This window comes from Arachis hypogaea, chromosome 17, assembly GCF_003086295.3.
Source record: "Arachis hypogaea cultivar Tifrunner chromosome 17, arahy.Tifrunner.gnm2.J5K5, whole genome shotgun sequence".
Lineage (NCBI taxonomy): Eukaryota > Viridiplantae > Streptophyta > Magnoliopsida > Fabales > Fabaceae > Arachis > Arachis hypogaea.
In genome coordinates this window covers 18,933,784-18,961,254 of record NC_092052.1, presented here as the reverse complement: position 1 = coordinate 18,961,254, position 27,471 = coordinate 18,933,784, and the positions used below count along the sequence as shown (strand labels likewise).

The 27,471-nt window shown below is 35.2% G+C and overlaps 1 protein-coding gene and 2 long non-coding RNA genes across 6 annotated transcripts; 2 read left to right on the top strand and 1 right to left on the bottom strand.

Annotated features, from left to right (window-relative positions):
• Positions 1-3,067: 3,067 nt before the first annotated feature.
• Positions 3,068-22,638, bottom strand: LOC112765182 (anthranilate N-methyltransferase). 3 transcript variants are annotated; one of them, XM_072222578.1, is made up of 4 exons: positions 22,045-22,638; positions 21,192-21,505; positions 20,681-20,745; positions 3,068-3,546 (listed from the first exon to the last, which is right to left on the bottom strand). In XM_072222578.1, exons 1-4 carry the CDS (start codon positions 22,491-22,493, stop codon positions 3,376-3,378), a joined length of 999 nt encoding a protein of 332 aa, XP_072078679.1. In that variant the 5' UTR covers positions 22,494-22,638; the 3' UTR covers positions 3,068-3,375. The 3 variants fall into 3 exon arrangements, with proteins under 3 accessions (XP_072078679.1, XP_025666848.1, XP_072078680.1); XM_025811063.3 differs by lacking the exon at positions 3,068-3,546 and adding an exon at positions 4,259-4,722; XM_072222579.1 differs by lacking the exon at positions 3,068-3,546 and adding an exon at positions 17,030-17,633.
• LOC112765183 (uncharacterized) lies at positions 5,970-18,426 on the top strand. 2 transcript variants are annotated; one of them, XR_003183546.2, is made up of 4 exons: positions 5,970-6,148; positions 6,244-6,300; positions 6,377-6,535; positions 8,718-8,977. It is a non-coding gene; the product is annotated as an uncharacterized lncRNA (long non-coding RNA). The 2 variants fall into 2 exon arrangements; XR_003183547.2 differs by lacking the exon at positions 8,718-8,977 and adding an exon at positions 17,935-18,426 and having other exon boundaries at positions 5,972-6,148.
• Positions 22,639-23,143: 505 nt separating the features above from the next.
• On the top strand, positions 23,144-26,116 carry LOC112765990 (uncharacterized). Its single transcript, XR_011875039.1, has 3 exons — positions 23,144-24,194; positions 25,082-25,186; positions 25,470-26,116. It is a non-coding gene; the product is annotated as an uncharacterized lncRNA (long non-coding RNA).
• Positions 26,117-27,471: the final 1,355 nt, after the last annotated feature.

Here is a 27,471-nt window from a genome sequence, read left to right as displayed (position 1 = left end):
TCTCCACTATTATACGCATGTATTTCCTGATTAGAGGTCTGTAACACCACACTACCTCTGCTCTACGACTTAAGCGTAAAGCTCTGTGTAGTAGGGTATTACATCAGGCACACTAGGAAGTATGTTATGTGCACCACAATGACCTTCCAAATATATGGAGTTCAAAATTACCAGATTATAACTTTTGCAAACTACAGATGCATTTGCAACATTATATTATTATGGAAATTGTGAGAGGGTATAGTGGTTTCAGGAATGCATGTAAACCACTGCACCCTGAAGGAATGCATCAATGAAGAAACCATGGTATCCCTATAGCGGTTTCTTTATAAATGGATAGCCTAGGAAACCGTGTGAGCCTATAGCAGTTTCTTCATATAAGAAATGCCTATAAATATCAAGCAGGAGGCAATGGTGTAGTAGTAGATTGTCATTTTCACAAATTCACAAATGGATAGTGAGGAGAGTTTTTTAGTTATAGTACATTGCTCTGAAAAAATTCAAAAAAGCAAAAGGCATGACGTTAAGTTTACTGATAGAGAACCAATGAGTGTTTATATTTGGTCATCAAATACGTTATCAGAGCTAAAAACGAGTATATTGCAAAAGGTGGGAGTGTGTAGGACAAAGTGGGTGAAGAAGTTGTTTTACAAGATTCCTATTGCAGTTGTATCCGTTGGTGTGAAGTATGAAACATTTGTGATAGGGTCGGACGAAAATATTGTTTCATTGTCTGTGAAGTTTTTTGAGAGTGAGAATACACAAGATGTATGCCAAGTTGAAAGATAGCGTCAACAGTTTTGGAGCATTAGCGCTAAATCCTCTGTCGACTACGGTGGAGGGTGCTTCTACCTCGATGCCTGTCGTTGCACCTGCTTGTCTGTTAGCTGATCCTCCATCTGTTGCAGTTGGGATAGCTAGGTCACCATGTATGATTCCAGATTGTAGGTGATGGTGAACCGGATCGGATTGAAAATGCAATGCAAGAGGATGATTCGGACGAAGAGCCTGCTCACATCGTGAGGGGATAGTGATGAGGATACCCCGAGAAACTCACCTACACATAAGGGGCCATTAAGTTTTGGGACACAGTAACATCCTCCACATTTCTCAACGCTGAATTTAGAAGCCATTGGCCAGCAACCAAACATAGATTCGACCTTTAGGGTCAAGGATTGCATGAGGGAAATCCTGCTATGAAATTTCAGATTGGCCAATCTTTCCAAACTAAGGAGGAAGCTGTGTTGAGTGTAAAAGATTATAGCATCCGTCGTGGAGTTGAGTATAGAGTGATAGAGTCAGATCATCTCAAGTATCATGAGAGATGTAAGAAGTTCGGTAAAAGTTGCACGTGGTTGATTCGCTACGCCCACCGCAGTTTGTGCAATGAGTCATTTGAAAAAAAACCGCTATAGGTGTACCACAATTTTTTCATTGTTGCATTCCTTCAGAAAACCGCTACATGGTGTAGCGATTTCTCTTGTCACGTATTTCAACGTAAATCGCTTCACCTTGTAGCGGTTTATGTGCATTTCTGAAACCACTATATTTTCTCACAGTTTCTATAATAATATAAATGTTACATTTGCATCTGCAATATTCAAAAATTATACTCTAATAATTATTATTTTTAAACAATTTAAATGAATAACTTGCCCTAAAAATAATATATATATATATATATATATATATATATATATATATATATATATATATATATATATATATATATATATATATATATATATATATATATATTCCAGGGAATGGACCATCATTCAATGCATATTGATTTATAATCTGTGTTGGATCGCGAACCTTATATATATATATATTACCTGAACTTTAATTTATAATAAAATTAATATTTATTTCATATTCAATTAATTATAATAAATATTTTTATTTATTTCATCTTCTTATTATAAAATACTTGAACTTTCATTTACTTCTTTATTTTACTATGTTATGTATTTTATCATTGAAAAAAATAAAAAAATTTGTAGATGTATTTTTGTTAAACAATTATAGTTTTTTACTGAATGTATTTATTATTTTCTTTATTTTAAATTTATTAATTATGATTATAGTTAATTTTAAACTGTAATTTTTTATTTGTATTTCCTTATTTTATTCTTTTAAAATTTAAATATTTACTATAATTTTTTATAATTTATTTAATTGTGACAAATTCAACTAGTGACTTCCTGATTGAATTAGGCAACGATTCAATGATCTAATAATTCGACAAATTCCATCGTTAGAAAATTATGGTGCCCTCACCAAGGTTCTTAGTTTCTTCGAAACCCCTTAAAAATAATTGATTCACTCTTATGTAAATAGCACTTTACAGCAATCGAAAGTGAAATAATAGAAGAAGAAGAAGAATAACTATTTTTACTTATTAATGATGCTTAAAAGTCTGCGAAAAGAATAGAAATATTCAGTGGCAGTCATGCCATGCTGCTTCACATATTGTAGTTAATGTTTGGGTTGTTAAATCTTGATGTTGGAGATCTTTAAAAAATAATCTTGTATGATTTTTTAGACTTGATAGGCAAAATGACAATTTAACATAGAAAAGTAAGAAAGAGTAATAAAAAAAGATTTGTATTTATTTAAATTGTATAAAATGTTATAATATAAAATGATATTTATAGATACTATAAGAGAATCGAAATAATAAAGACGTAATATTTTATAATAAATATTCAGATATATTAAATAGTTCTAATAAAAGCTAATTGATCCTAATATATTCTAACATATCTCCTCAAACTCAAGTGGAAACTTATTCAAAATAACAAAAGAAAGAAAAAAAACTGCATAAACTGATAGAGCAGGTGTAGATGGAATTGCTGAAAGGAGCTCAGACGGAACCGTTGAAAGAAAATGCAGACAGAACTGCTGCAAGAAAAGCGTAGATGCAACTGGCGCAATGAAAGCGCAGACGAAACTGCCGCAAAAAAGCGCAGAAGTAACTGCCGCAAAAAAAGCGCAGGCAAAACTGCCAAAAAGATGGCGAACTGTCTGAAAAATACCGAAAAGATGACAAACTGTGAAGAGATGGTAAAATGTCGAAAGAAACTAGATTGCATGAAACATTTTGTCAACATTGTTTCAAAATACAAGCAACCATATATATATTAAACTAGATTGCATGAAACATTTTGTCAACATTGTTTCAAAATACAAGCAACTATATATATATAGTATGTTTGTGTGTGTGGTGACGTAGAGTTACTTCTAGAACTCCATGACCCATACCTAAGAGACACAACACACAAATCTTATGGCAGTGAATCCAGATCCTTTAGCCAAGTCCATGAATGAAATCTTGCTGTATTCATTCCTTCCCTCTTAGTGTGTGAGTCATTATGACATCAAATCTAAATGCGTTCTTGGCAACAGCTGTTGGCTCAGGTACACTAGGAAGCATGTTATGTGAACCACAATGACCTTCCAATCATTGGGAATGGCCTTGTGACAATTCTTCGGGAGCTTCAAGCAGTGTTCATCATCCCAATCATTAAGGATGGAGCTAGACTAAATTTTAAGAAGGGACAAAAATTAATTTTGTAATATAAAAGAGACTAAACCAAAAATTTTTGGGAGTCTAAATTAAAATTTCTACATAATTTATAAAGAAAAATTGAGATTTAGAGGAGCATTGCCCCACTTTCCTTAAGTGAGGCGCCACCCCTGCCAATCATGAAGTATATTCTGCAAAAGATTTATATATATATATATATATATATATATATATATATAATAATAATAACTAATACTAAACTCATTGTTAACATATTCTGTTCCCTCATCCTTGAGTTCAAAAGATCAATCTCCTACTAATCCACATCCTTCAACTATTCCTGCATACAAATTAATCCTCTTTTTAATTCAAAAACTACCCATACTACTAACACTCATTCTATGATTACCAGAGCAAAATCTAGATTCACTCAAAACCTAAATCTTTTAATGCTATTTTCTAGTACTAATCCTGATCCTGAGTATACAAACTATACCAAGTTTTGCTTAGAAGACTACCCAATTTAATCATTGGAAGGAGGCTATGTTAACTGAGTTCGGTCCCTTATATAACACATAAACATGGACTTTGGTTACTCCACTCTCAAATAGCGCCATAATCATATCCAAATACGTTTTTGCAAATTAAAGAAGCCCTACCAGTAGTATTATTCGATACAAATCTAGATTAGCGGCCTTGGGCAACCATCAAATGGAGGGAGTGGACTTTACATAAAATTATATTAAAAAATAAAATTATTTTTTAAAAAAGATATGATATCAAAACAAACACAAACACTTATTCAATTGAAACAACTACAAAGAAACATTGTAAACATTTCAAAATACAAATACAAATATAGTCTAAAAAGTAGTAACACGCGTGTGTTGGAACTACTTGTAGAATTCCATGACCCAGAAGCTAGAGACACAACACACAAATCTTATTCCACTAAATCCAGATCCATTTGCTAAGTCCATGTAATCTTGTTTGGTTCTCTCAATCCCTCCAGGCATTTGAGTCATCATGATAACATCATTTCTAAAAGCATTCTTGGCAAAAGATGTTGGCTCAGGAACAATGGGAACAATTGTTTCCACCACAATGACCTTCCCATCATTCGGAATAGCCTTAAGGCAAATTTTCAATATCTTCAAGCATTCGTCATCGCCCCAGTCATGAAGTATTCTCTACAAATTTTCGGTTCAACAACTCCATGACATCAAATATTTGATATGATAATATAATTAATGTTTTAATAGTATGATAATACAATTAATGTTTATAGGATTCACAATTTTTGTGTTTTTTTAGAAGAATATTATATGCATTATCTTTGCGTACATTTTTTTTATTTTTGTACATCTTTTACTTTTACTATTAAAAGTTATTGATAAAAACTGGAAAAAAAATATTTGTCCTTTTTTTATACATAACCAATCATAATATACCTAATCGGTGAGTCAGGAAATAAAAATAGTTTTTTGCGCAAGAAAAATATACAAACAAAAATAATATAAATATTTTTTATTTTATAGGTAGATGTTTTTTTTTTGGTATTGAAAGATGACATAAACTCCAAAAAAAACTTAATTACAAATTAAACAGAATAAAGTAATTTCTCTTTTATCATCATTCAAAATGCCAACTAGCTAATTCAGATAGAGGTAAATTCTAGAACACAAAATTATTATCCATATCTAAACTTTAATTTATTTTAACCAGATAATCTGTACATCTATTGCATTTCCTATAAATTTTTACGAAAAAAAATATTCAATTCCTTTTTATTTAACTAGGTAGATGTTATATTGTATCCTTTGATAATTGTTACGGGATCGTATAATCGGCCCAACTGTCAGACCAACTGAACGACCCATCAACCCTGTTATAGGGGCTCTTGAGTTAAGGCCCAAGTCCTTACTTGAGATTCGATTTCTAACAATTTCTCAAATTTGGGGAGATTTGATCTCATGTATTCCCTCACGGTTGACAGGAAACCCACTACATAAAGAGGAGCTCGAAGCTCTCAAATATGACACAATTCTAACTCTTTACCTATTTGGCTCTTTTAATTTGAATGTTAGGTGTCTTTACAAATACACCCATTATTCTTTTCTTTTTTTGGTCATGGACTCAACCCAGCAAGAAAAGAACTCAACTCGCATAGAAACCTGCTTCTAAACCCCACCCACATGTAAACCTCATAAAATTAGTAAATAATTAGTCAATAAATTGAATTTTAATTAGAAAAATTAAAAATGCAAAACTAATATCAAAATAGGATAGAGCTCTTCAAAACGAGAATTTTAATACTAATTTCGAAAAATTTGGCCCAAAATTGGACCGGATGAACCGAACCGGTTGAACCGGGCCCAAATCGGATCCGTGGACCAACCGGACCCATCACTTAAATGAGCTGAAGCTCATTTTCTCCTTCATTTTGGCATGCAAACGCTGGAGAGCTCAGCATGAAGAGGAAGAATGTTTGAAGCTTCCAAAACCCTCACTCAAATTTCAATTCTCAATAACTTTTGATCCGGAGCTCCAATTGACGATCCGTTTGCAGCCATGCGACCGCAGCGTCGAGCTCTACAAAGCCCAGTACGTTGTAAGGTAAGAAATCCACATTTCCTTCCTCGATCTCCTCTGTTTCAGTTTCGAAAATCTATGAGCAAATATGTTGAAAATTGTTCAATTTGGTGTTCTAGGTTCGATTTAGCTTGCGGAGCTTATCGGATTGAGTTGCTGTGAGAAGTGTGGGTGCGGTAAAGATCACCTAAACCTAGCCAAATCTTGAATTTATTATGTAAAATCTGAATTGAGAATATATATGTATATTAGGTGTGAATTAAGTATATATATGTGCATTGGAATTGAATTGTGGGCATTTGGAAGCTTGGTGGTGATTGGAGCTAAGATTTTGGTTGGTTTCTCAAAGCTTGAGGGGCTGTGGTTGTGATTCGTGTGGCTGCCTTGGACTAAATATAGTGATCGGCCAAGGTATGGTTTAGGTTTCGCGCGTTTAATATATAAGGTGGTGTGAAAACTTAGGCTAGAAGAACTATAGGATAAGTTGAAATGGTTTTATGCATTAAATGATTAGTTTTGAGTTGATGATATTGTTGGTATATGTTAATGATATTTTGTGGTTATGGTTTGTTGATTGGCTAATAATGAATTATGGGTAATTGTTAGATGCAATTTCTAGTTGAAGGTGATGAGTTAGTAAGGTTGATGTTGCTGAAATTCTATGGATTGGTTGGTTTATTATTGTTAGAGGAAGTGCAGAATTTTAATGCTTTAAAGTATGCTTGTATGATATAAATCATGGTAATTTCTGATATGTACATGGACCTGAGGTTTTGGGGTAGGGTTATGATATAATTAAAGTAGATATGGTGATGAATGAGAGGAATGGTGGACTAGTATAAGTTGGAAACCTAGAGGACTAAATTCGGTTAGTGAAACTGAGAAGTCTTACTGCAGAAATTCCTAATCTGTTTGGACAGCAACTTAAAACGAAAACTGGAAATAATCTGGACATGATTTTCAAACTAATCTATTTTTCAAACAAATTTCTATAAGTCAATATTATTCCAGAAAAATTTCAAGGAATTTGGCCGAGTGGTTTGGAAGATATGATTTTTTAAAGTTTAGTGGTTGCTGCAGATTTTTCTGGTTTTCTGGTTCTGTAGTACCAACTTCCAGACGCTATAACTTTGGATTTAAACGGAATTTTAAGTTGCTCCCAAAAGGGATTTAAAAATTTATCAGTATATTTTAAATGAGAATAAATTTCAGATCCATATCTATTTTGTAGACTTAGATAAGTCATTTGGAAGATGGGTTGTTTGCTGGAAATTCTGAACTGATTCATAAAAATAGGGCACTTCTTTCAATTGATAATTAATTACTCAAATGAAGTTATATGAACCTGAAACTTGTGGATTTTTAAACTTGGGAATTTTGAATGTAGTCCCATCAAAATTTAGAGGCAACGGATTAGAATTAGAATTATTGTGGAATTTATAAAAATACTGCTGCTGTCTGTTTTTCTGGAATTTTGTAAATGCAGTAGCAGAATTCTAAATTTTGTAAAAAATTCAATTCTAATCCAAGTTCAGCAAAAACCTAACTTAAATTGAAGATTAAGATCTCTAGAGTTACCTTACCAAGAAAAATAGGTCGTGCATAAGTATTTACAACACAAGAAGGTTTTAGATTAAACAAGCTTAGGAAATGAAAAGAAATGTAAGTTGCCCCTAGGAAGGGTTAAAGTTAAAGACAATGATATTGAGAGATAAAGAGAAGAAAGAAGAATGAGGAACAAGGAATGAAATAAAAGTTGAGAATTGATGATGTTAATCAATCAAGAATAATAAAATGTATGAGCAATGAGTTAAGTAAAGTTGAGAATTGATAATGTTAATCAATCAAGAATAATAAAATGTATGAGCAATGAGTTAAGTAAAGTTGAGAATGATGAGATGAGATATGAATTGGTTTTGAGAATGAAATTAATAATTATGAGAAAATGATTGAATAACTTAGGCTTGGGGCATTGTCCCCATGTCAGCCGAGATTTTTCCCGTGGTTGTGAGCTTGGGGTATTGTTTTCCCCATGTCAGCTTGGGATTCGTCCCATGGATATTATTGAGCTTGGGGGCGTTCTCCTCCCTATGTCAGCTTGGGATTCTCCCCATGGTGTATTTTGAGATTGAGAACATGTCAGGATGGCTACGTAACCGACAGTTGATATCAACAGCCATAGGACAGGCATGCATCATGTGCACATTGTTTGAATTGCTTGTTTGTGAACTATTTGGGAATGCCTACGTGATTATAACATGCTATCTGTTGTACTTGTTATCTGTATTACTTGTAAGTTACTTGTGCTTGCCTTGTTTGATTATTTGTCTGTGTAAACTAATTGGTGATGGAGGAGCAGAGGAAGGGTGGACCGGTTTGGAGTTAATGTTAGGTTTAAAATATGTAAGGTTAGAATTCATTAGGCCACTTACCCCTTTTTATGGCTTCTGCTTAGAAATTAAGCTTTGCAATTGTATGACGGAGTTCTAGGATTGCCTCTGGCATTCCCAGGACCTTATTTATTATACGCGTAGCACCTTTACCATGCTGAGAACCTCCGGTTCTCACCCCCATACTGTGTTACTGTTTTCAGATGCAGGTCGAAAAGCTTCTCGCTAGGCATCTGGATCTCTGAAGAGGAGCGGTTCCTGCGTTTTGGTGTTTATCAATTTATGTATATAAGTACTTAGCTTTCTCTCCAAGAAACTTACCTATTTTGTTCCTCATAGAGGTTACAGGAGAGTTAGGGACTTATTACTATACGTTGGGTGTTTGGGATACTTATGTAATTATATGTAAATATTCTCCGGCCAGCCTTGACTTCGCAGGCAGAGTCAGGAGTTAGTTTCACTATATTCTTGGCTTTCTTTTATTCTTTTGCTTATTCATATCTATAATCTTTAGGTTTCTTCGCACGCAAGTTATTCCGTTTCGGAGCGTTGCGCTTTTTATTTTACGAGTTTTGTTTTACCCATTTTTCAAGGCTCATAGTTTATTATATTCTTTCTACTATTATATGTATGTATTTTATTTTAGCAGTCGTAGCGCCTCACCACCTCTGCTTTACATCCTAGGTGTAAAGTTCTGTGTGGTAGGGTGTTACACCACCCATACTTTCCTACCTCATTCACGTACCACCCCTTTTGAGCAGATCCTTCTCCTACCTTGCTGCAGCTGAATCCATTGCCACCGAACAGTTTCCATCACCCACCTGGTGTCAAAACATCGCCATACCACCACTGCCAACTCCTTTTCACTGTCGTAATTATCCCTCTGAAGCACGCGACATCTCTACTCCCTTCTTCGATCAGATTCCTTTGTTGCTATCAGTCACGGTGTTTCACCACCAAACCTTCATCGCCGATGCATGTGAGATCGCCAGTTGCCACACCATGCCAAAGAGTATTAAAAGCCCTTTTTCTTTGCAGATTGAAATTCTGCCCCCTTGCCTCTTGCTTGATTTGGCAGAGAGCTTGCTTTCCCCCCCTAATCTGGTTCTGCTAGCTGCATCACAGACCATTGGCTGCGGAACGCTGCCATCGCTGCGCCAAGGAGGAAGACTTGAACTTCCGCTGCCGTCATCATCTTCTAAACGATATGCCTGTTCGGTTTCAGCCCCTGAAAGCTGGCTACCTCTGCCGCATGATCCACGCGTTGCCAACCCCTAATCTGAGTCGATGAGCTCTTCGATGCTTTGATGTGCACGACCAAAATCTGGAAGGAACTTGTCCACAGCTTCCTCTTGCCCTGTATGTTCATACTCTGCATTTCTTGAAAACATTCCAACTGGTTGGTATCGATTTCCACCTATCCTATTGAGAAGGTTGCAGTGATACTCATTGCTTCTGTCTCTCGCTACAAGTAATACCTACGCAGTTGTCTCGCTTGTTACAAGATCGGTGATTTGTTGTCTCCTTTGCTATCAGAAAGCCTCCCTTCGAAGAATGGTTCTGATTTCCTATGGTTGACAAAAGCTAGAGCAGCTACCTTGTGCGCTAGAGAATTTCCCTCCCTTGGACTCCAAGTGAAGCCGCACCGAGAAATTTTGGTCGCCAACTCATGTATGTCTCAAAGGATGGCCTGAATTTCGCCAATGCACGCCTTAGATTTAATTTCCTGGACTAGGGATAAATTGTCATATTCAAAGTTTATTTGCACTAATTGTAGATTTATAGCTAAAATTAACACATTTCTCATTGTAGTTGCTTCTGCCCCGAGGCTGGATGTTGCTTTGATTTTAGCCACACTTCCTGAGATTAATCTACCTGCGTTGTCCTTGACAACCACCACTGTAGCTCCATCTACCGTATTCTTCTGGAATGCAGCATCCACATTTGCCTTTAGACCTTTTCCTATAGGCGCCTCCGGCCCTCCAGGTAACCCTTCTTCTCACACTATTATTATTATTGGTGATGTTGTTGCTGTTTAATTTAGTTGATCATCTGTTTGATTGGTTGTTCTAAATTCTGATTCCAACAACATTGTTTTAACCATCGCTAACATAGGGTTCACTTCAATATTTCTAAAGATAGTATATGATTCCTCAATTTCCAAATTTCTCACATAAGATACCCAATTATGCTCTGCATGGTCTCTTTTTGGTCTCCTTCATGTTCATTTATTTTCCAAACAACTCCATTAGCCATTTCCACATGAACTTACTGATTCCGAACTAGGTATGCACTGGCATTGTCCACCGAACCAAGCAGCCCTTGTCCAAGGACATAAAAGCAAGGCATTTTCGATGGTTTCAATTAGGGGTGGTAAAGCCACCAAAATGCGCCCCGCCAAAGCGTGCCCAAATATAGCTATGGCTTTAGGCTTAGAGGTTGTCGAGAAAGCAGAGATACTGAGGAAGCAGAGAAGGTTGCCGCCGCCACAGACAGACTAGAACGTGAGGTTCAGATATGAGAGAGAATATAAATCAAATAAGAGGAAAAGAACGAAGAAAGGAAAGAAATGCCACTGGAGACACAGTCATTGTTGGAGACGCTGCACAAAGATGCCAACAACGCTTCTAGAGATGCTGCAAGGAGGAGGTTATCAATTTCTGGGTGGAGGGGCGGCGGACAAGCAGCGGCGACGACGGCAATTCTGAGAAGAAAAATCGAGAGATCTGCTACAAGATTGAAGGAGTAAGGCACCATGAGACCGGCTTTTGAGGACAATGAAGGGGTGACGAGCAAGCAGCGGTAGCGACGGTGAGGGAGAAGGTTTTGCCATTGAAAAGAAAGAAGAAGAAAAAAAGAGTGGGGAGTGGGTGTGTGGCTAAGGGAGGAGAACTGAAACCTTAATTCCCTTTTTTTAGGTATTTATTTTGTTGCTAAAACCCGCGAGTTCGACGGTATGGGTTTGACGGGATTTTTCATGTTAGCGGGTTCAAAATCTCACCCTGAACCATCTTTTTTGGTGGTTTTGGTGGATTGACTCGATGAGTTTGACCCAATTTTTCATCCCTAGTTTCAATCCCATCATTGCAAATTTGGCAATTCGAATCCCTGGCTATCTTTTTGCTGAATAGATTACTGCTGACTAGAAGACTATTGTGAGCTACCTTCCACAAAAATAATTTTATCTTCTGGGGCACTTGTAGATTCGAAATCTCCTTCCAAAGGTCGTTCAGGTCCTCACTCGTTATAGCCTTATAGGTGCATCCGATTCCATATCTGCAGTCTCTTTTCTGGTTATGTGGTATCCTGTTCTAATGGTATAGTTCCCATCCCATCTAAATGACCAAACAAGTTGATCCTCCCTACTTATAAGTTGGTGTTTGTAAAATTTTTTCACTAATGCTTGCTGGAAAAATGTTCTTGACCTTCCTTTCGTCCCATCCAAAGCCTTCTTTAATTAAATCTTTTACAAATTCTATATTATTATTTCCTTTGCCTTGAAATCTATTATTTTTCATGGCCCAATTGTCTTCCCAGATTTTAACCTTGTAACCTTGGAAGCCTCTCTTATGCACCATCTTCTATTTCTTCTCAAAAAATCCCTACTCTGTAGTATGCTTTTCCAGACCCATGAAGCACTTTTCCTTTCCTTTGCTTCTCAAAATTCCTCTTTCAGAAAGTACATAGCTTTGAGTATTCTAACCCACAATATGCTTGGATTTGTTATCATTCTCCATGCCTGTTGGCTAGATGTGCAATATTTTAACTTTGAAAATCTCTAAACCCCATTCTGCCTTCAGCCTTGCTTTTACTAATCTTTCCCCAGCTTTTTCAGTGGATGCCCCTATCCTTTTCAGCCGATGTCCACGACAATCTAGTAACCTTTGAGCTAAGTCTTTGGAAAAAACTCATTGGGAACAAAATATAATTTGCATTGTTTTACAATTCCTTCCTAATTTTGTGATATAATTGAAAACATGTTTTCTAGGCCTTTAAACTGTTAATTTTAATTAACCTTTATTACCATTCGATGCCGTGATCCGTGTGTTGAGTGTTTTCAGACTGTATAGGGCAGGAATGGCTCAAAGAATGGAAAGAAAACATGAAAAAGTAGAAGGACGTGCGAAAATGAAGTTTAGAGAAGCCGGCAGCGACACGCACGCATGGGCGACGCGTACGCGTGCCTAGCGCAGAAGACGAGCGACACGTACGCATGACAAGGAATTTCGCCAAATGACGTGCACGCGTGACTGACGCGTATGCGTGATATGCACCACGTGCAGAAAGTTGCAGAAAGCGCTGGGGGCGATTTCTGGGCTCCTTATGGCCCAGTTCCAAGCCTGAAAAACACAGAATAAGAGCTGCAGAATGGGAAAACACAGGACACAACTCATACAACATTCATTCACACAATTTAGGTTTTTAGATGTAGTTTCTAGAGAGAAAGGCTCTCTCCTCTCTCTAGGTTTTAGGATTTCTCTTAGTTTTAGGTTTGTTTCTTCCCAATTCCAGGTTCAATGTTCTTTTAATTTAGTTTCTCTTCTACTTTTATTTATTCTATCATTCTAGTTTATTTATTTTCCCAATTTGGTTTATGAACTCCATGTTAGATTTGATTTCTTTATTTAATGCAATTTGAGGTATTTCATATTTATGATTTTAATTTAGCTTTTTACATTCTTAGCTTTGGTTGAGTAATTGGAGACGCTTGAGTTATCAAACTCCTTTGTTGACTGATAATTGGAATTTGTTGGTTGATTTGGATGCCTCTAAGCTAGTCTTTCCTTAGGAGTTGACTAGGACTGAGGAATCAAATTGATTAGTCCACTTGACTTTCCTTTATTTAGTAAGGGTTAACTAAGTGGGAGTAATGAACAATTCTCATCACAATTGATAAGGATAACTAGGATAGGATGTCTGATTGTCATACCTTGCCAAGAGTTTTCTTAATTATAAATTTATTTTCTTATCATTTACATTCCTTGTTCAACCTTTCGAAAAATCCAAAAATATACTTTTCCATAACCAATAATAACTACACCTCCATACAATTCCTTAAGAGACGACCCGAGGTTTGAATACTTCGGTTATTATTTTAATTTGGGTTTGCTTTAGTGACAAACAAGTTTTTGTACGAAAGGATTCTTTGTTGGTTTAGAAACTATACTTACAACGTGATTACTTTTGTGAAATTCTTTACTAGCAAAAACCCGTTCGTCAGTGAGCATCTCGTTTTCCGCTTAATTTAGGAGCTTTTCCTTCCACCCTTCCATTTTGTTTATCGCTTTTTCTGCAATCCATGTTAGTGCACTATTTTTAGATCTCTCCATTGTGTTGGTAGCCTAAGATACTTTCCTAGATTGTCCCAAGCAACCATCCCCATAATCTCCTCGATGTTGACCCTTGTTTAAATCTGCACATGGTCTCCAAAAATTATGCAGTCATCCACAAATAATAAATGAAAAATTGCTGGTGCTATTGGCACTATCTTGAAACCTGAAATGTTTCCTTTTGCTCTATCTTCCTCCATTAAAATTGTGAACACCTCCGCTACCAAAATGAAGAGGTATGGAGATAAAGGATCTCCTTGTCTCAAACCTCTATAAGAAATGATTGTCCAAGTTAAATTTCCGTTAATCTTGAATTCGTACTTAGCACTCCTAACATATTCCATTGCTTGCCGGGCCCATTTCTGATAAAAACCAAAATCCTCTAACACTCTTTCCATGAAGAGTCATTCCACCCGGTCATATGCTTTATTCATATCGAGCTTAACTGCCAAACTTTGTGTTCTCCTCTTTTCTTTTTTTGATAAACTATGAAAAGTTTCTTACACTATTATGATATTATCCTGAATGAGTCTTCCTCCCACGAATGAGATTTGAATTGGAAAAATGATGCGGTCCATAAATTCTTTCAACCTTCAAACCATAATCTTTGAGATTATTTTATAGATGAAGTTGCAGCAACTAATAGACCTCAGTTGGTTCAAGTTTTTTGGGTTCTTAGTTTTTGGAATAAGCACCACAATTGTTTCCCCAAAGTCCTTTGGTAGCTTTTGGTTTGCAAAACAATCCTTTATTACTACACACACATCCTCCTCTACAACATCCCAATGTTTCTGAAAGAAAAGTCCATTTAGTCCATCCGGTCCGGGTGCTTTCAAGCTGCCCATACTGAAAACTGCATCCTTAATCTCTTTATCAGTCACTTCCTTAACTAATTCTACATTTATTTCCTTGGTGACCCTCTTTGGAATCTTGCTCACACATTCCTCCATGCATGGTCTTCCCGTTATCTTAAATAGGTTTGAAAAATGTTCTTCAATTAACTTCATAACCTCTTTTTTCCCATTGACCCACTCGCCATTAGTATTCCTCAACTTTTCAATCCTATTCTTATCCCACCTTTGAATGGTAGTAGCATGAAAGAATGTGGTGTTTTTATCCCCCACTTGAGCCACTTAATTATTTACTACTGACCTCAAAATTTTTCTTCTCTCTTTCATAATTATGAATTTCTTTTTTAACTTTGCAACTTTCTTCTTGATGTTCTTCAGTGAGTTCTGATTCTAACAACTTTTCTAACCGGCTTTTTTTCTTACAATCTCTTTGTCTGCTCTTGGGAATGCACCATTACTCTATTTTTACAATTCTCCTTTGCAATTTGACATTTTTCTCTTTATCTTCTCCCAATTATCTTTTGTTCTTCCGCTGCATGTCCAGCCCCCTACTTATGACCTCTTTGCATTGACCATGATCCTCCCAAAATGCTTCGTACCTGAACAATTTGCTACTCCTTCTTGTCGGCTCCAGTTCCAGGATAATAGGGCAGTAGTCTAAGCTCATTGCAGTTTGTGTTACTAGTGTCGCATGCTAGTATAAATTCCTACATTTCCAATTCACCATAGTCCTGTCAATTCTTTCTCTTGTAACAAACCCATTTCTTGTATTATTGAACCATGTGAAGCTTATTCCTTTTAATTCAATATCCATTAGCTTGTTTCTATCTACAATCTCTCTAAACTCTATCATCTATTCCCTAGGCTTCGGATGTAAGCCAATCTTATCTTCTTGTTGCAAAATATCATTGAAGTCATCAATGAACAAACTCGGAGGATCTGCATTTATATCCAGGGTTGTGAACTCCCTCTATTGTAATTTTCTATTCTTATATTTTGGATCACCATAAACAAAATTACATTCCCAACTTGCACCTTTCCTATTCTTTATATGAGTTTTAATTAATCTATCATTCTAAGAATAGATATTAATATTCATACTATCATTCCAAATAAACATAGATTGCCGGATAATTTTCGAAGTTCTATACAAAAGAAATGATCAAAACAAAGCTTTTTTCTAAGCCTATTTATCTTACATAATTTAGCTCTAGTTTCTATTAAGAACATGATTACTGGTTTGAAATTTCTACACAGCTCTATTAATTCTGACACCGTCGCGAGCGCCGCTACTCTGCGACAGTTCCAACTAATAAACTTCATGGTTTCACGTGGAGCTTGTTATGGCCCGCCTCCTCAGCCTTGTGGAGTGTGTTGTGTTCATGTACATATCCTTCTTTCACCAACGTCCCTGCTAGTTCCCATCTTGTACCTTCTACTTTGCTCTTCTTTTTCTGGCCATTGTCAGCTTCTTGATCTTCATTACATCCCTCAATGCCTTCCATTAGCAGTATCTTTGTTTCTTCTCTCTTCCTCTTTAACTTTAGCTTGTTATTCATGTTTTCTGCGAGTTCAATTTCCCAACCCTTAGTCTCTGTTTCCATGAATGCCTCTTCCCTTCTTTCTCCTTCCTCATCGCTAGCCAGCTCAACGAAATAGCAAGAACCATTTCAAACATCATGAATTTATTTTTTTTCCTTTCCCAGCTTTTCCCTTGTGCTGTTCTTCACTCCTTTCTTTTGCACTATCATCTCGGTATATCTTTTCCAAACATATGCTTTTAAATTTTTGTATTAAAAGTTCCCTGATTGGTACCTGAACCTCCACCCCTTTTTCTTTCATAGTCTAGGCTTTCTATCGTTTTTTACTTTCCTCCCTCATAGCTTGATCTTGAAAAATTTTCACTATGTCCTTTTTCTGTCTTCCCATCTCTTTTTCTATAAGACCCACTTGGCTTTCATGCTTTCCAAACTGTATATTTTGTTTGAGGAATGTTAGTGGGCCAACGACTTTTGTGATTTGTAGCCATCAAATAGCCATTAATGATGGTTTTAATGGTGTGAGATTGATGTGATATTTCATCCAATGGCTCACTTTTTTTTGCTGGTTACATGCTGGCCAGAATTTAACAAAGATGCTGGCCCCCTAGACTTTTCCATTTTGTTTTTCTATCAATATATTTGGGACAGACACTTCTTCTTATTGGGCTTGTGCTATTTTGGCCCACCATTATATTTTTTTGTTTCTGTCTCCCTTAGATGTTTGGCGCCACTCGCAGGGTAGGGCATTGCCTCCTTCCCTCAATCCCTTGATTTTCTCTCTCTCTCCAAGCTGGAAATTCGATTATATTCACCTACTCTGAAGTTTAATTTTTCTCCTCCATTTCTCTCACTTTTTCTCTAGCATGTTCTCTGATTAGCTGCCTACTTTTTCCCAAATTATGACCTGCTCCCCTTGCTATAGATTCTTAATTACATTATACCACTTTCATCACGATTGGCAATTCATGCGCCTCCTCTTCATGGTCCTATTGCAAGTTTTCTTCTTCTCTTTCTTCCCATCAATCTAATTTTCTGACCTTGTTTACTCTAAGACCTACTGTATGCCAGGGCTGGGTTAGACCTCATAAGGACAAAGCTGTGATGTTCCTGCATTCTTTTTTGTTATGGCCAATGATGCCACAATTCAGACAATAACAGTCCATGAGCCTTTCATATTAAAAGTCTACCCAAGTCATGGGTAATCCATCCCTAGCTAGCCATAATCCTGTTGGCAAAGACTCTGTGAAATCCATTGCAACCCTGGCTCTTAAAAATGTTCTATCTAATGTAATGCTTTTTAGAGGGTTCTCCACTTATATTAAGATGCCCATCCTTTTCCTTATCTTCCTTGTCGTATCTCTATTGATATAATCCAGAGGGATCCCATACATTTGAACCTAAAATTCAAGAAATCAGTGGTTAACTTCTATTATTGCTTCATTAGATGACCACAACTGTAGGTTTAATAGTGCACCTCGAACATTCCATGGGCCTCATTTTAGTATCTGTAGGCAATTACTTTTGTTCTTGAAGTTGATATACTAACTCCCTCTGGGTTGCCCCATATTCCCATCAAGGTGTTTTTGCATGCTTTGAAGCTAATTTTATTTTTTGAAATGATTTTTCCTACCAAGTGAATACAATCTGCTTTAAAACCTTTATTCCTTGTTTTGCTAATGGTGATAATTTTTTTTATAGGATCAGCTTTGGTATTGTTTACATCCTCCATCATTTAGGCTTGTTTCTGCCAGACAGTAACAGAACAGCAAGACTTGATGTTTATAAAGGTTGAGAAGAGATGAAATATGTGTATGTTATAAAGTTGATGGAAGCTTATAAGATACAATATCTGTGATATATGTATAAAACTCAGGATGAATATTGTAGATGAAGTTATATCTCCTTTTGGGAGATACCAAACCTCCCCTCTTGAGAGAAAGCTCCTATTCTATCGAGAGTCCTTAATACTCAAGTTGTTATATATATACCCCCATTATTCATTGGCACCAAAAACCCATCAAGCAGGCTAGCCGAGGACTTGTTCCCCCTTTATAGCCCACATTGACAGGTACGTATTGTATAATAATGAGAGGGTGAGTTTTAAAATTTAAAGTGAATGTATCCCACAAAAAGAAAAATTATTTTATTATTTCTCTTATTGATTAACCTCAAACACATGATTGATCGACATTATCTTTCTTATCCTTGATTAAAGAAACATTTAGAAGAATTATGTCACATCATTATTGTTAGTTCTTCTTTAAAGAAAATAAAGCCTAATAAAAAAGAAAAAGTATAGATAACTAGCTAGGATGCAATCAATTACAGTTAATTAGTGAAAATTTTGATTTTAAAATTAAAAAAGAATATGTTTTTAAAATTAAAAAAAAACACAAAAAAACCTTCCAACGACGCCTTCTAACCCTTCGACGTCTCCATTATCTCCTCCAACGATGATGACTCTATTCTCAGCTCCAACGATAATGACACCTTTCACACCAGCAGCGTCTCTTTTATCTCCTCCTCCGACGATGCCATTCCTTCCTCTGATGACGACGATGCCTTCCACACCTATGGCCTCTCTCTTCCCTCCTCCAAATAATAACGACTTCATTCTCACCTCCAACGATTATGACTCCTTCACACCCATGGTGTCTCCCTTCTCTTCTCTGATGACACCGCCATTCCCTTCTCTTTCTCCGACGATGCCTTCCACACCCACGATGTCTCACTTCTCTCCTCAAACGACATTGAAGACTGCAGCCTCCACCTCCATCATCTCCTCATGCTATTTTTCTTCTTCTTAGTTTTAGATGATTCTTTTTATTAGTTTTGGATGTTTCTTTCTCCTAGGTTTCAGTTATTTCTTCTTTTTAGGTTTTTGATGATTTTTTAAAATAGTTTTAGATGTTTCTTTTCTTAGTATTTAGATGATCTTTCTAATAATTTTGGATGTCTCATTTTGTTAGGTTTTGAATTTTTTAAAATGATTTTGGATATCTCGTTTTTGTTAGGTTTTTTATGTTTCTTTTCAGGTATTCTTTTTATTAGGTTTTGGATATTGTTTTTACAATGGTGTTCTTCTCCTTGTAGGTTTTGGATTATTTTTTTACTTGATTTGGATATTTCTTTCTCCTAAATTTTATGTGTCTTATATGTGTCTTTTTTTTAGATTTTAGATGATTTTTTTAATAGTTTTAGATATTTTTATTCTTAGTCTTTGGATGTTCTTTAATTAATATTTTTTGTTGTCTCTTTTTATTAGGTGTTGAGTCAAAATTTGATTTGGTACCTTGTGATGACAAACATAATTAATTATTTCCTAGTATAACTAATTTATTATGATGAGTATTATAGGAATTAATCAAGGATAATCAATCAAGCAAGGTAAAATTGTGCAAATCAACAACACTAATATAAATATCATATCAAGACAAGTTTGGAAACAGATTGAACAATCAAAACAGTAAAAGACGCTTCAAGAATCAAGCTCACGAGCAATTGGATAGACTGCATTTTATCAAGATAAATGGGAAGATATCATACTCTATAAAAAAATTTGATCCAAGGAGGAAGGGCAACTCGATTATTTCTTATCTGAAACACCTAGTCTCTGTTCCTTTGTTTTATTATGTGTGTTCTTACTTTTTTTTTTTTTTGTCTAGAATTAAGTTTTTTTTTTTAAGAGATACAAGAAGCCAAAAAAAAAAAAAAATAGAGCATACATAAGCCAATTTTCATTTTGTTTGAGGGTTTAATTTCGAAAAGTATGTTGGGTTAGAGTGCACTTGGTTCTCGTTAACTAGGTAAGATTAATACCTATGTGAGTGACTAAGTTTGGGATAACTTAGGTGAGTTTACAAGAGTGTGAATCTTTTGGTATTATTGGAGTTTGTAATCCAAATTGGTTATAGTGAAAATTTCACCATAATTGTGGCGAAAACTGGACGTAGGCCACATTACACTTCATAGCTAAACTAGTATATATCGTGATCTCACTCTTCTTCTTCTCTATTTACATAATTTATTTTTAAGCATTACAAGTGATTCCTTGACTTAACTTCCCTCCTCAATTTACTTGGAACCTTAATTAGATTTTGAATTTTTTTAAAATAACTGTGGAAATCTTTTTTTTGTTAAGTTTTAAATGTTTCTTCTTGCTACATTTTTTTATGTTTATTTTTATTAAATTTTGAATATTCTTTTTATAATAATTTTTTAATGTTTGTTTTTATTTAATTTTAAAATTTGTTTTTAGACTTTACATGTTTTTTTCCATTCCTCTAAAAAAAGTTGTATAACAAATGATATATGGTTAACAAATCAGACTTTCTCTCTCTACAATAGATTTTAAGTTTTTAGCGCTAATTATATCAGCTAAGCAAATCAACAAAAAAATTAAGTAATGAAAAGCTCCAAAAAGCATAATATATATTCCTCCCACCTTCATGAAAATGGCATCTCCATTAGGAACACTCTCAAACATATCTCCTCCCACGTGTTCCACGGCTGCAACATTATTAGAAAATATAATTGTCATTGGTCATATTTCCTTTAAAAGGAAAAATCTATATATAATAATAAACTACTGAACAACTATATATATATATATATATATACACACGAGGAATGCTAGGGGCAGCAACTTTTGTGATTTGTAGCCATCAAATAGTCATCAATGATGATTTTAATGGTGTAAGATTGGTGTGAAGTTTCATCCAATGGTTCACTTTTCTTTACTGATTATATACTGGCCAGAATTTAACAAAGTTGCTGACCCCTAGACTTTTCCTATATTATATATATACTTCGTTCTGTTTTGCTTTATCTCTATTGTTTATCTTAAAAACAATATATCTAAAGGATTATTGAACCTTTAACGAAAGAATAAATGGTGAAAAAAAAAAGTGAAAACGCGGGCTAAAATCAAACAAATAATAAATTATCACACATACCATCATCATAGGCTGAGGCACATTCTATGACATGAGGCAAATCAAAATTGATACCAAGAATATGAGGGTGTTTGGAAGTGATTAATTTGATAGTTGCCCCAACACCACCACCAACATCCACTAGTTTATTGATGTGGTCGAAGCCTTTGTAGACATCAAGAATCCTCTTCATTAATAAAGTGGAGGAGTTGTGCATTGCTTTGTTGAAGACCTCGTTGAACCTACCATCAATTTTTGCATACTCGAAAACATGCATGCCATGAGCCCTATTGAATGGTATACCTCCTTCAAGGATTGCTCCTTTCAATTCATTCCTAATGATACAAAACATATATAAACAATTAGAAAAGTTTAGCATTACTAGAAAAGTTTAGCCATCAATATTTAAAAATATATAATAAAATATATTATTTAATTATTAGACTAAAAAAATTAAATTAAAAAATTAAATTGATGATTAAGTGATGATAAAAATACAATAAATTTTAATAATCTTTTAATATTTTTTTAATAAATTTGTACAGTTATAGTAACTATAACAAGTATATAATATGTATAAGTTTTGTTGTGAACTAAATTTAACTAAGTTGAACAATAAAAATAAAATTTAGGTGAGTAAATAAGTGAAAATGATAAAAATAATTTTTGTTATTAATGTGTTAGACTAACTTAATTGAATTTAATTGATAAAAAAATTTGTACATATAATTATTATATATATATATATATATCAAAAATACATATATTTAATTTATTTTTAATATTTATTTTATATTTTAATATATATTCAACTTTAATAACTAATTTTTATGTACTCCTAACATGAGTGATATGTATCTATTTATATACTAACCAACTTTGGGTAAAGACTTTATCTAGATGCAGCAACAAGGAAGGTCCCAAAGATACACCATCAGCATCACCCACAAAATATTTGGAAACAGGTGAGAGGCTATACAGCCTCTGATGCAAGTTATTAGAGCTTTCTACTGGATCTTTAACAACAGAACAAGACAGTAATGAATGACTTGCAAGAAGCCTAAGAAGACGATCCAACATTGATGCTGCTTCAGGGTTGTTGCTTCCAATGTGATCCGCAATATCTTTTGCTGAGAGCTTTGCACCTTTGCCTTCTTTTGCTATGATGTCAAATACACCAAGCTCTATTGTGGTCCTCACAACCATTGGAACCACAATTGACCATGCCATTTGAGAAAACAAGAAGACATCTACTTCTTCTTCATCTTGTGGTAGCTTGAGGATCTCAAGTAGCTTTGCATTGGATTCTGATGCAGGAGCCATTTGTGAATTGGGACGAAATTAAAGCAGGATGGAGTGCAAGTAATGTAATATAATGTATGTAGTTATATTTTGAAGTGAACTTATAAAATATTCCTCTCATCATGAGACTAAATATATACTGTTTTTCGGAATTGCACCGACAAATAAAAAAGATATATTTTTTGTATATTCGTTTCTAAAAAAATATTAGAAATTATTAAAATTTATTATTTTTTATTATTATTTAATTATCAATTTAATTTTTTTAGTCTATTTTTTTAATATAATAATTTAACAATATACTTTATTTCATATTTTAAATACTAATGACTAATTAATAACCAAAGTAATAAATTCTAATAATTTTCTTATTTTTCTTTTTTTTTATATATTTTGAAGTGAACTTGTAACATTTCTCTCATGAGACCGAATATATTGTTTTCCGGAATTGCACCGACAAATAAATATGTCTCTTTTGTATATGGTATAAAAGATTTTTTATTTTTTATCGATGAATTTTTTAAAAAATAAAAAATACACAAAAAATTAACCAAAAATAGGACAATTTATTTAAACCAGATACATCGCAATCTTATTATTAGGATAAAAAAGATAAAACAATCCCTTAATATATGGTGTTATATATATATACTCCTCATTCCCCGTTGTCCACAAAAGATGGTTTAATATTATCCAAAAAAAGGAAAACTAGAAACAAAGAAACGTGACTCCTCTTCTAAGTCCTTTTCTGGCACAACACTTGTGAATTGTGATTGACTATCTATCAATGAAAGTCAGGCATGTGCATCGTACTTCAATCAAATAGGAGGGTTTATGTCATTCTGATGCACGGAAAAATTGCAATACTACAAGACACACGGCAGATAGCAATGCTTTATTAGAATCGGTTTTAAAAATACCTGCTATCTGCAATTTAGCAGCGATTTTTATGACAGATTTAAGAGAAGCTGCTATTTGCTTTTTTTTCAGGGTTTTATTAGATGTTTCTTTTTCTCAGATCTCTATCTCAATTCTCATTCTGATTTTTTTTACTCTCACTAGTTACAACACAGTTCTCTTCTCTCCAACTTTCATCACCATCTCTGCACCTCTCAAAAGTTTCTATATTGTGCTAGCTCCTCTGCTTCTTCTGCTCCCTCTTCTGCTCTGCCAAATCTGTTAGCTATCTCATCCACGTAGCATTGTGCGCGGTTCGGATTTGCGGTAGCGACACGAGTATCCTGTTCATGTTCTCGTCTCTCTCACAAATCCTTCTATCTCACATCACAACACAACACCACACGCTTTCGCATTCGAATTCAAATTGAAATTGTAGCTCAAAGATCCTATCTTTAGGGTTCCCAATTCCCCTAATTTTATTTTCAAGTAATTACTCAAATTCCATTCCATAGACCCCTGAATGCCAGCGCCGTGATTGGACCCACCTTTTGCCGACGATGATGCCAGCATCACGGAGCATCACGACGGTCGATACTGGTAAGTTGCTCCTCAGGGACCTCGAGAACAATGGCGAGGACGACTCCCCCGCCGCCAAGAAGCCGAAATCGGAGAAGTTCCCTCTCAACAGATGCCAATTTGCTGGCCGCCGTTGCCGTATTCTTCCTCTTCGCCACCAGCCTTCTGCATCTACCTCACCATGCCCGCCTCTGAGTTTGGCTGCATCAAGCTCCATTACACCCTCTCCGATCTTCATCACCTCAAGTAAATAAAGATCCCCCTTTTCTTTATTATGTTATTATCTTAATGGATTTATTTGAATCAAAATAGCATTAGATGAATTTTGTTAGACTTATCTCGACCTAGATTAGTTGGAACATTATATTAGACAGGTGAAAAAAGAGCCTTTTTTTGGGTAAAAAAGAATGCTACGTGCTTGCATATCTCTCTTTCTTCAGTTTGAATCCTATTTCCTTTTAGATGTCCCTTTTCCTGTTAATCTCCATTTGATTTATTCTATTGATCAAAAGAAGTAAGTAACTATATGATTCATCTTAAACTTTGAAGTTATAGCATCTTTTATCCTTTTACATTTTTTAATTCTTTAAATAGTTATTGATTTACATGATTAAAAGTATCCCGATCAATGATGATATACCTAGCTATCTAGGATGGGATGGAAATTTTCAATGGATGTGGTCCATGTGTAATTTTACTCATAGAATTTGTTGTAAAAATTTCACCCCATTTCTACTTCCCAGAAGAACATATCCTTATCATGATCATTGGAAACTACACATGCATCATATTGAACTATAAGTTGTGGGCCATTCTTTCTTTGTATGCTTTGATATGAATTTCTTGAATGATAGGCGGTTGCATGCAATTTTTATTATTGCTGACTTATTCCTCTGAATTGCAAAACTATAAGGTAAAACAATGGCTGTAGCTGTGGAACTTGCACATGAAGTCACAATAACAAAAAAATCTCCTACAAAACAAAGGCGAATAGTAGTGCTGTCTTAACCTTGTATATAAAAAATTTAAAAAGTAAAAAGGTTCTCTACAATTATATAAACAAATTTCGATACGTGTTTCATATTTTTGGAAGAGATCCGAAAGTAATTTCATTGGTTCTGTTGAAATCTTAGGAGTTGCATCAATAGGGCTGAAGGTACAGGGACAAATTTGGATTTGGGTTTATAACAAGTATGGGCAAGTGGTCATCGCAAAAAATACTTGATGATGAGGTGAAGGTAAATATTCAGGTGTTTAATTTTGTGTATATTTATGTCTGACATATATAATACTATTAAATAGAACATATATCAGTCTTCGTCTTCTCTGTTGCCAAATAGACCATCTATTCATCCACATAAGCGGCAGCTGATGAGCGGATAATTTATACGCTTTTTGACATTATTTTTAGTATATTTTTAGTAGAATCTAGTTACTTTTAGGGATGTTTTCATTAGTTTTTATGTTAAATTCACATTTCTGGACTTTACTATGAGTTTGTGTATTTTTCTGTGATTTCAGGTATTTTCTGGCTGAAATTGAGGGACTTGAGCAAAAATCAGATTCAGAGGTTGAAGAAGGACTGCTGATGCTGTTAGATTCTGACCTCCCTGCACTCAAAATAGATTTTTTGGAGCTACAGAACTCAAAATGGTACGCTTCCAATTGCGTTGGAAAGTAGACATCCAGAGCTTTCCAGAAATATATAATAGTCCATACTTTTTCCAAGTTTAGATGACGCAAACTGGCGTTCAACGCCAGCTCTCTGCCCAATTCTGGCGTCCAGCGCCAGAAACAAGCTACAAAGTGGAGTTCAACGTCCAAAATGGCACAAAAACTGGCATTCAACTCCAGGAATAACCTCTGCACGTGTAACATTCAAGCTCAGCCCAAGCACACACCAAGTGGGCCCCGGAAGTGGATTTATGCATCAATTACTTACTTCTGTAAACCCTAGTAGCTAGTTTATTATAAATAGGACCTTTTACTATTGTATTAGACATCTTTGGATGCCTGGTTCTTAGATCAGAGGGGCTGGCCATTCGGCCATGCCTGGACCTTTCACTTATGTATTTTCAAACGGTAGAGCTTCTACACTCCATAGATTAAGGTGTGGAGCTCTGCTGTTCCTCAAAGATTAATGCAAAGTACTACTGTTTTCTATTCAATTCAACTTATTCCACTTCTAAGATATTCATTCGCACTTCAACCTGAATGTGATGAACGTGACAATCATCATCATTCCCTATGAATGCGTGCCTGACAACCACTCCCGTTCTACCTTCGATTGAACGAGTATCTCTTAGATTACTAATATAGGGGACCGAGTCCGAGATATTAGGATCTTCGTGGTATAAGCTAGATTGATGGCGGCATTCATGAGAGTCCGGAAAGTCTAAACCTTGTCCGTGGTATTCCGAGTAGGACTCTGGGATTGAATGACTGTGACGAACTCAAAACTCGCGAGTGCTGGGCGTAGTGACAGACACAAAAGGATAGTAAATCCTATTCCAGTATGATCGAGAACCTCCAGATGATTAGCCATGCAATGACAGCGCATCGGATCATTTTCACAGGGAGGAATAGGATGCAACCAACGACAAAGGTGATGCCTCCAGACGATTAGCCGTGCTGTGACAGAATATTTGGATCATTTTCCCGAGAGAGATCGAAAGTAGCCATTGGCACCGGTGACATCCTTACATAAAGCCAGCCATAGAAAGGAGTAAGATTGATTGGATGAAGATAGCAGGAAAGCAGAGGTTCAGAGGAACGAAAGCATCTCTATACGCTTATCTGAAATTCTAACCAATGAATTACATAAGTATTTCTATCCTTCTTTTATTACTAAATTTCGAAAACCCCATTACTATTTTATATCTGCCTGACTGAGATTTACAAGGTGACTATAGCTTGCTTCATACCAACAATCTCCGTGGGATTCGACCCTTACTCACGTAAGGTATTACTTGGACGACCCAGTGCACTTGCTGGTTAGTTGTGCGAAGTTGTGAACCATGGTATTGGCATCATGTTTTTTTGGCACCATTGCCAGGGAAAGAAAGAGCAATGAATTTTACATAATCAAAGTGTAATCACAATTTCGTCCACAAAGTTTTTGGCGCCGTTGCCGGGGATTGTTCGAGTTTGGACAACTAACGGTTCATCTTATTGCTCAGATTAGGTAAATTTTCTTTTTGTTTTCTTTTCAAAAAAATTTCAAAAATCTTTCAAAATTTTCTCCTTTGTTTTCAAAAAAAAATTTTTTTAAAATAAAAATGTTTTCAAAAATAAATTATTCTATGGCTTCAAAACTTTCAAGAATGAATTCTAGAGTTTCATGGTAACATGTTGAATCCTATCTGGCTGAAAAGCCATACCCAAACTCCTTTGGGATTGGTCTTCGACTAATCACCTTAATGGATGTAAATCTATTCTAAAGCTTGAATGGCTATTAAGCCATGTCTGACCCTTTGATTGGAGCTTTAGACTAAAGAGCATAAGATCCCTGGAATTCATATTA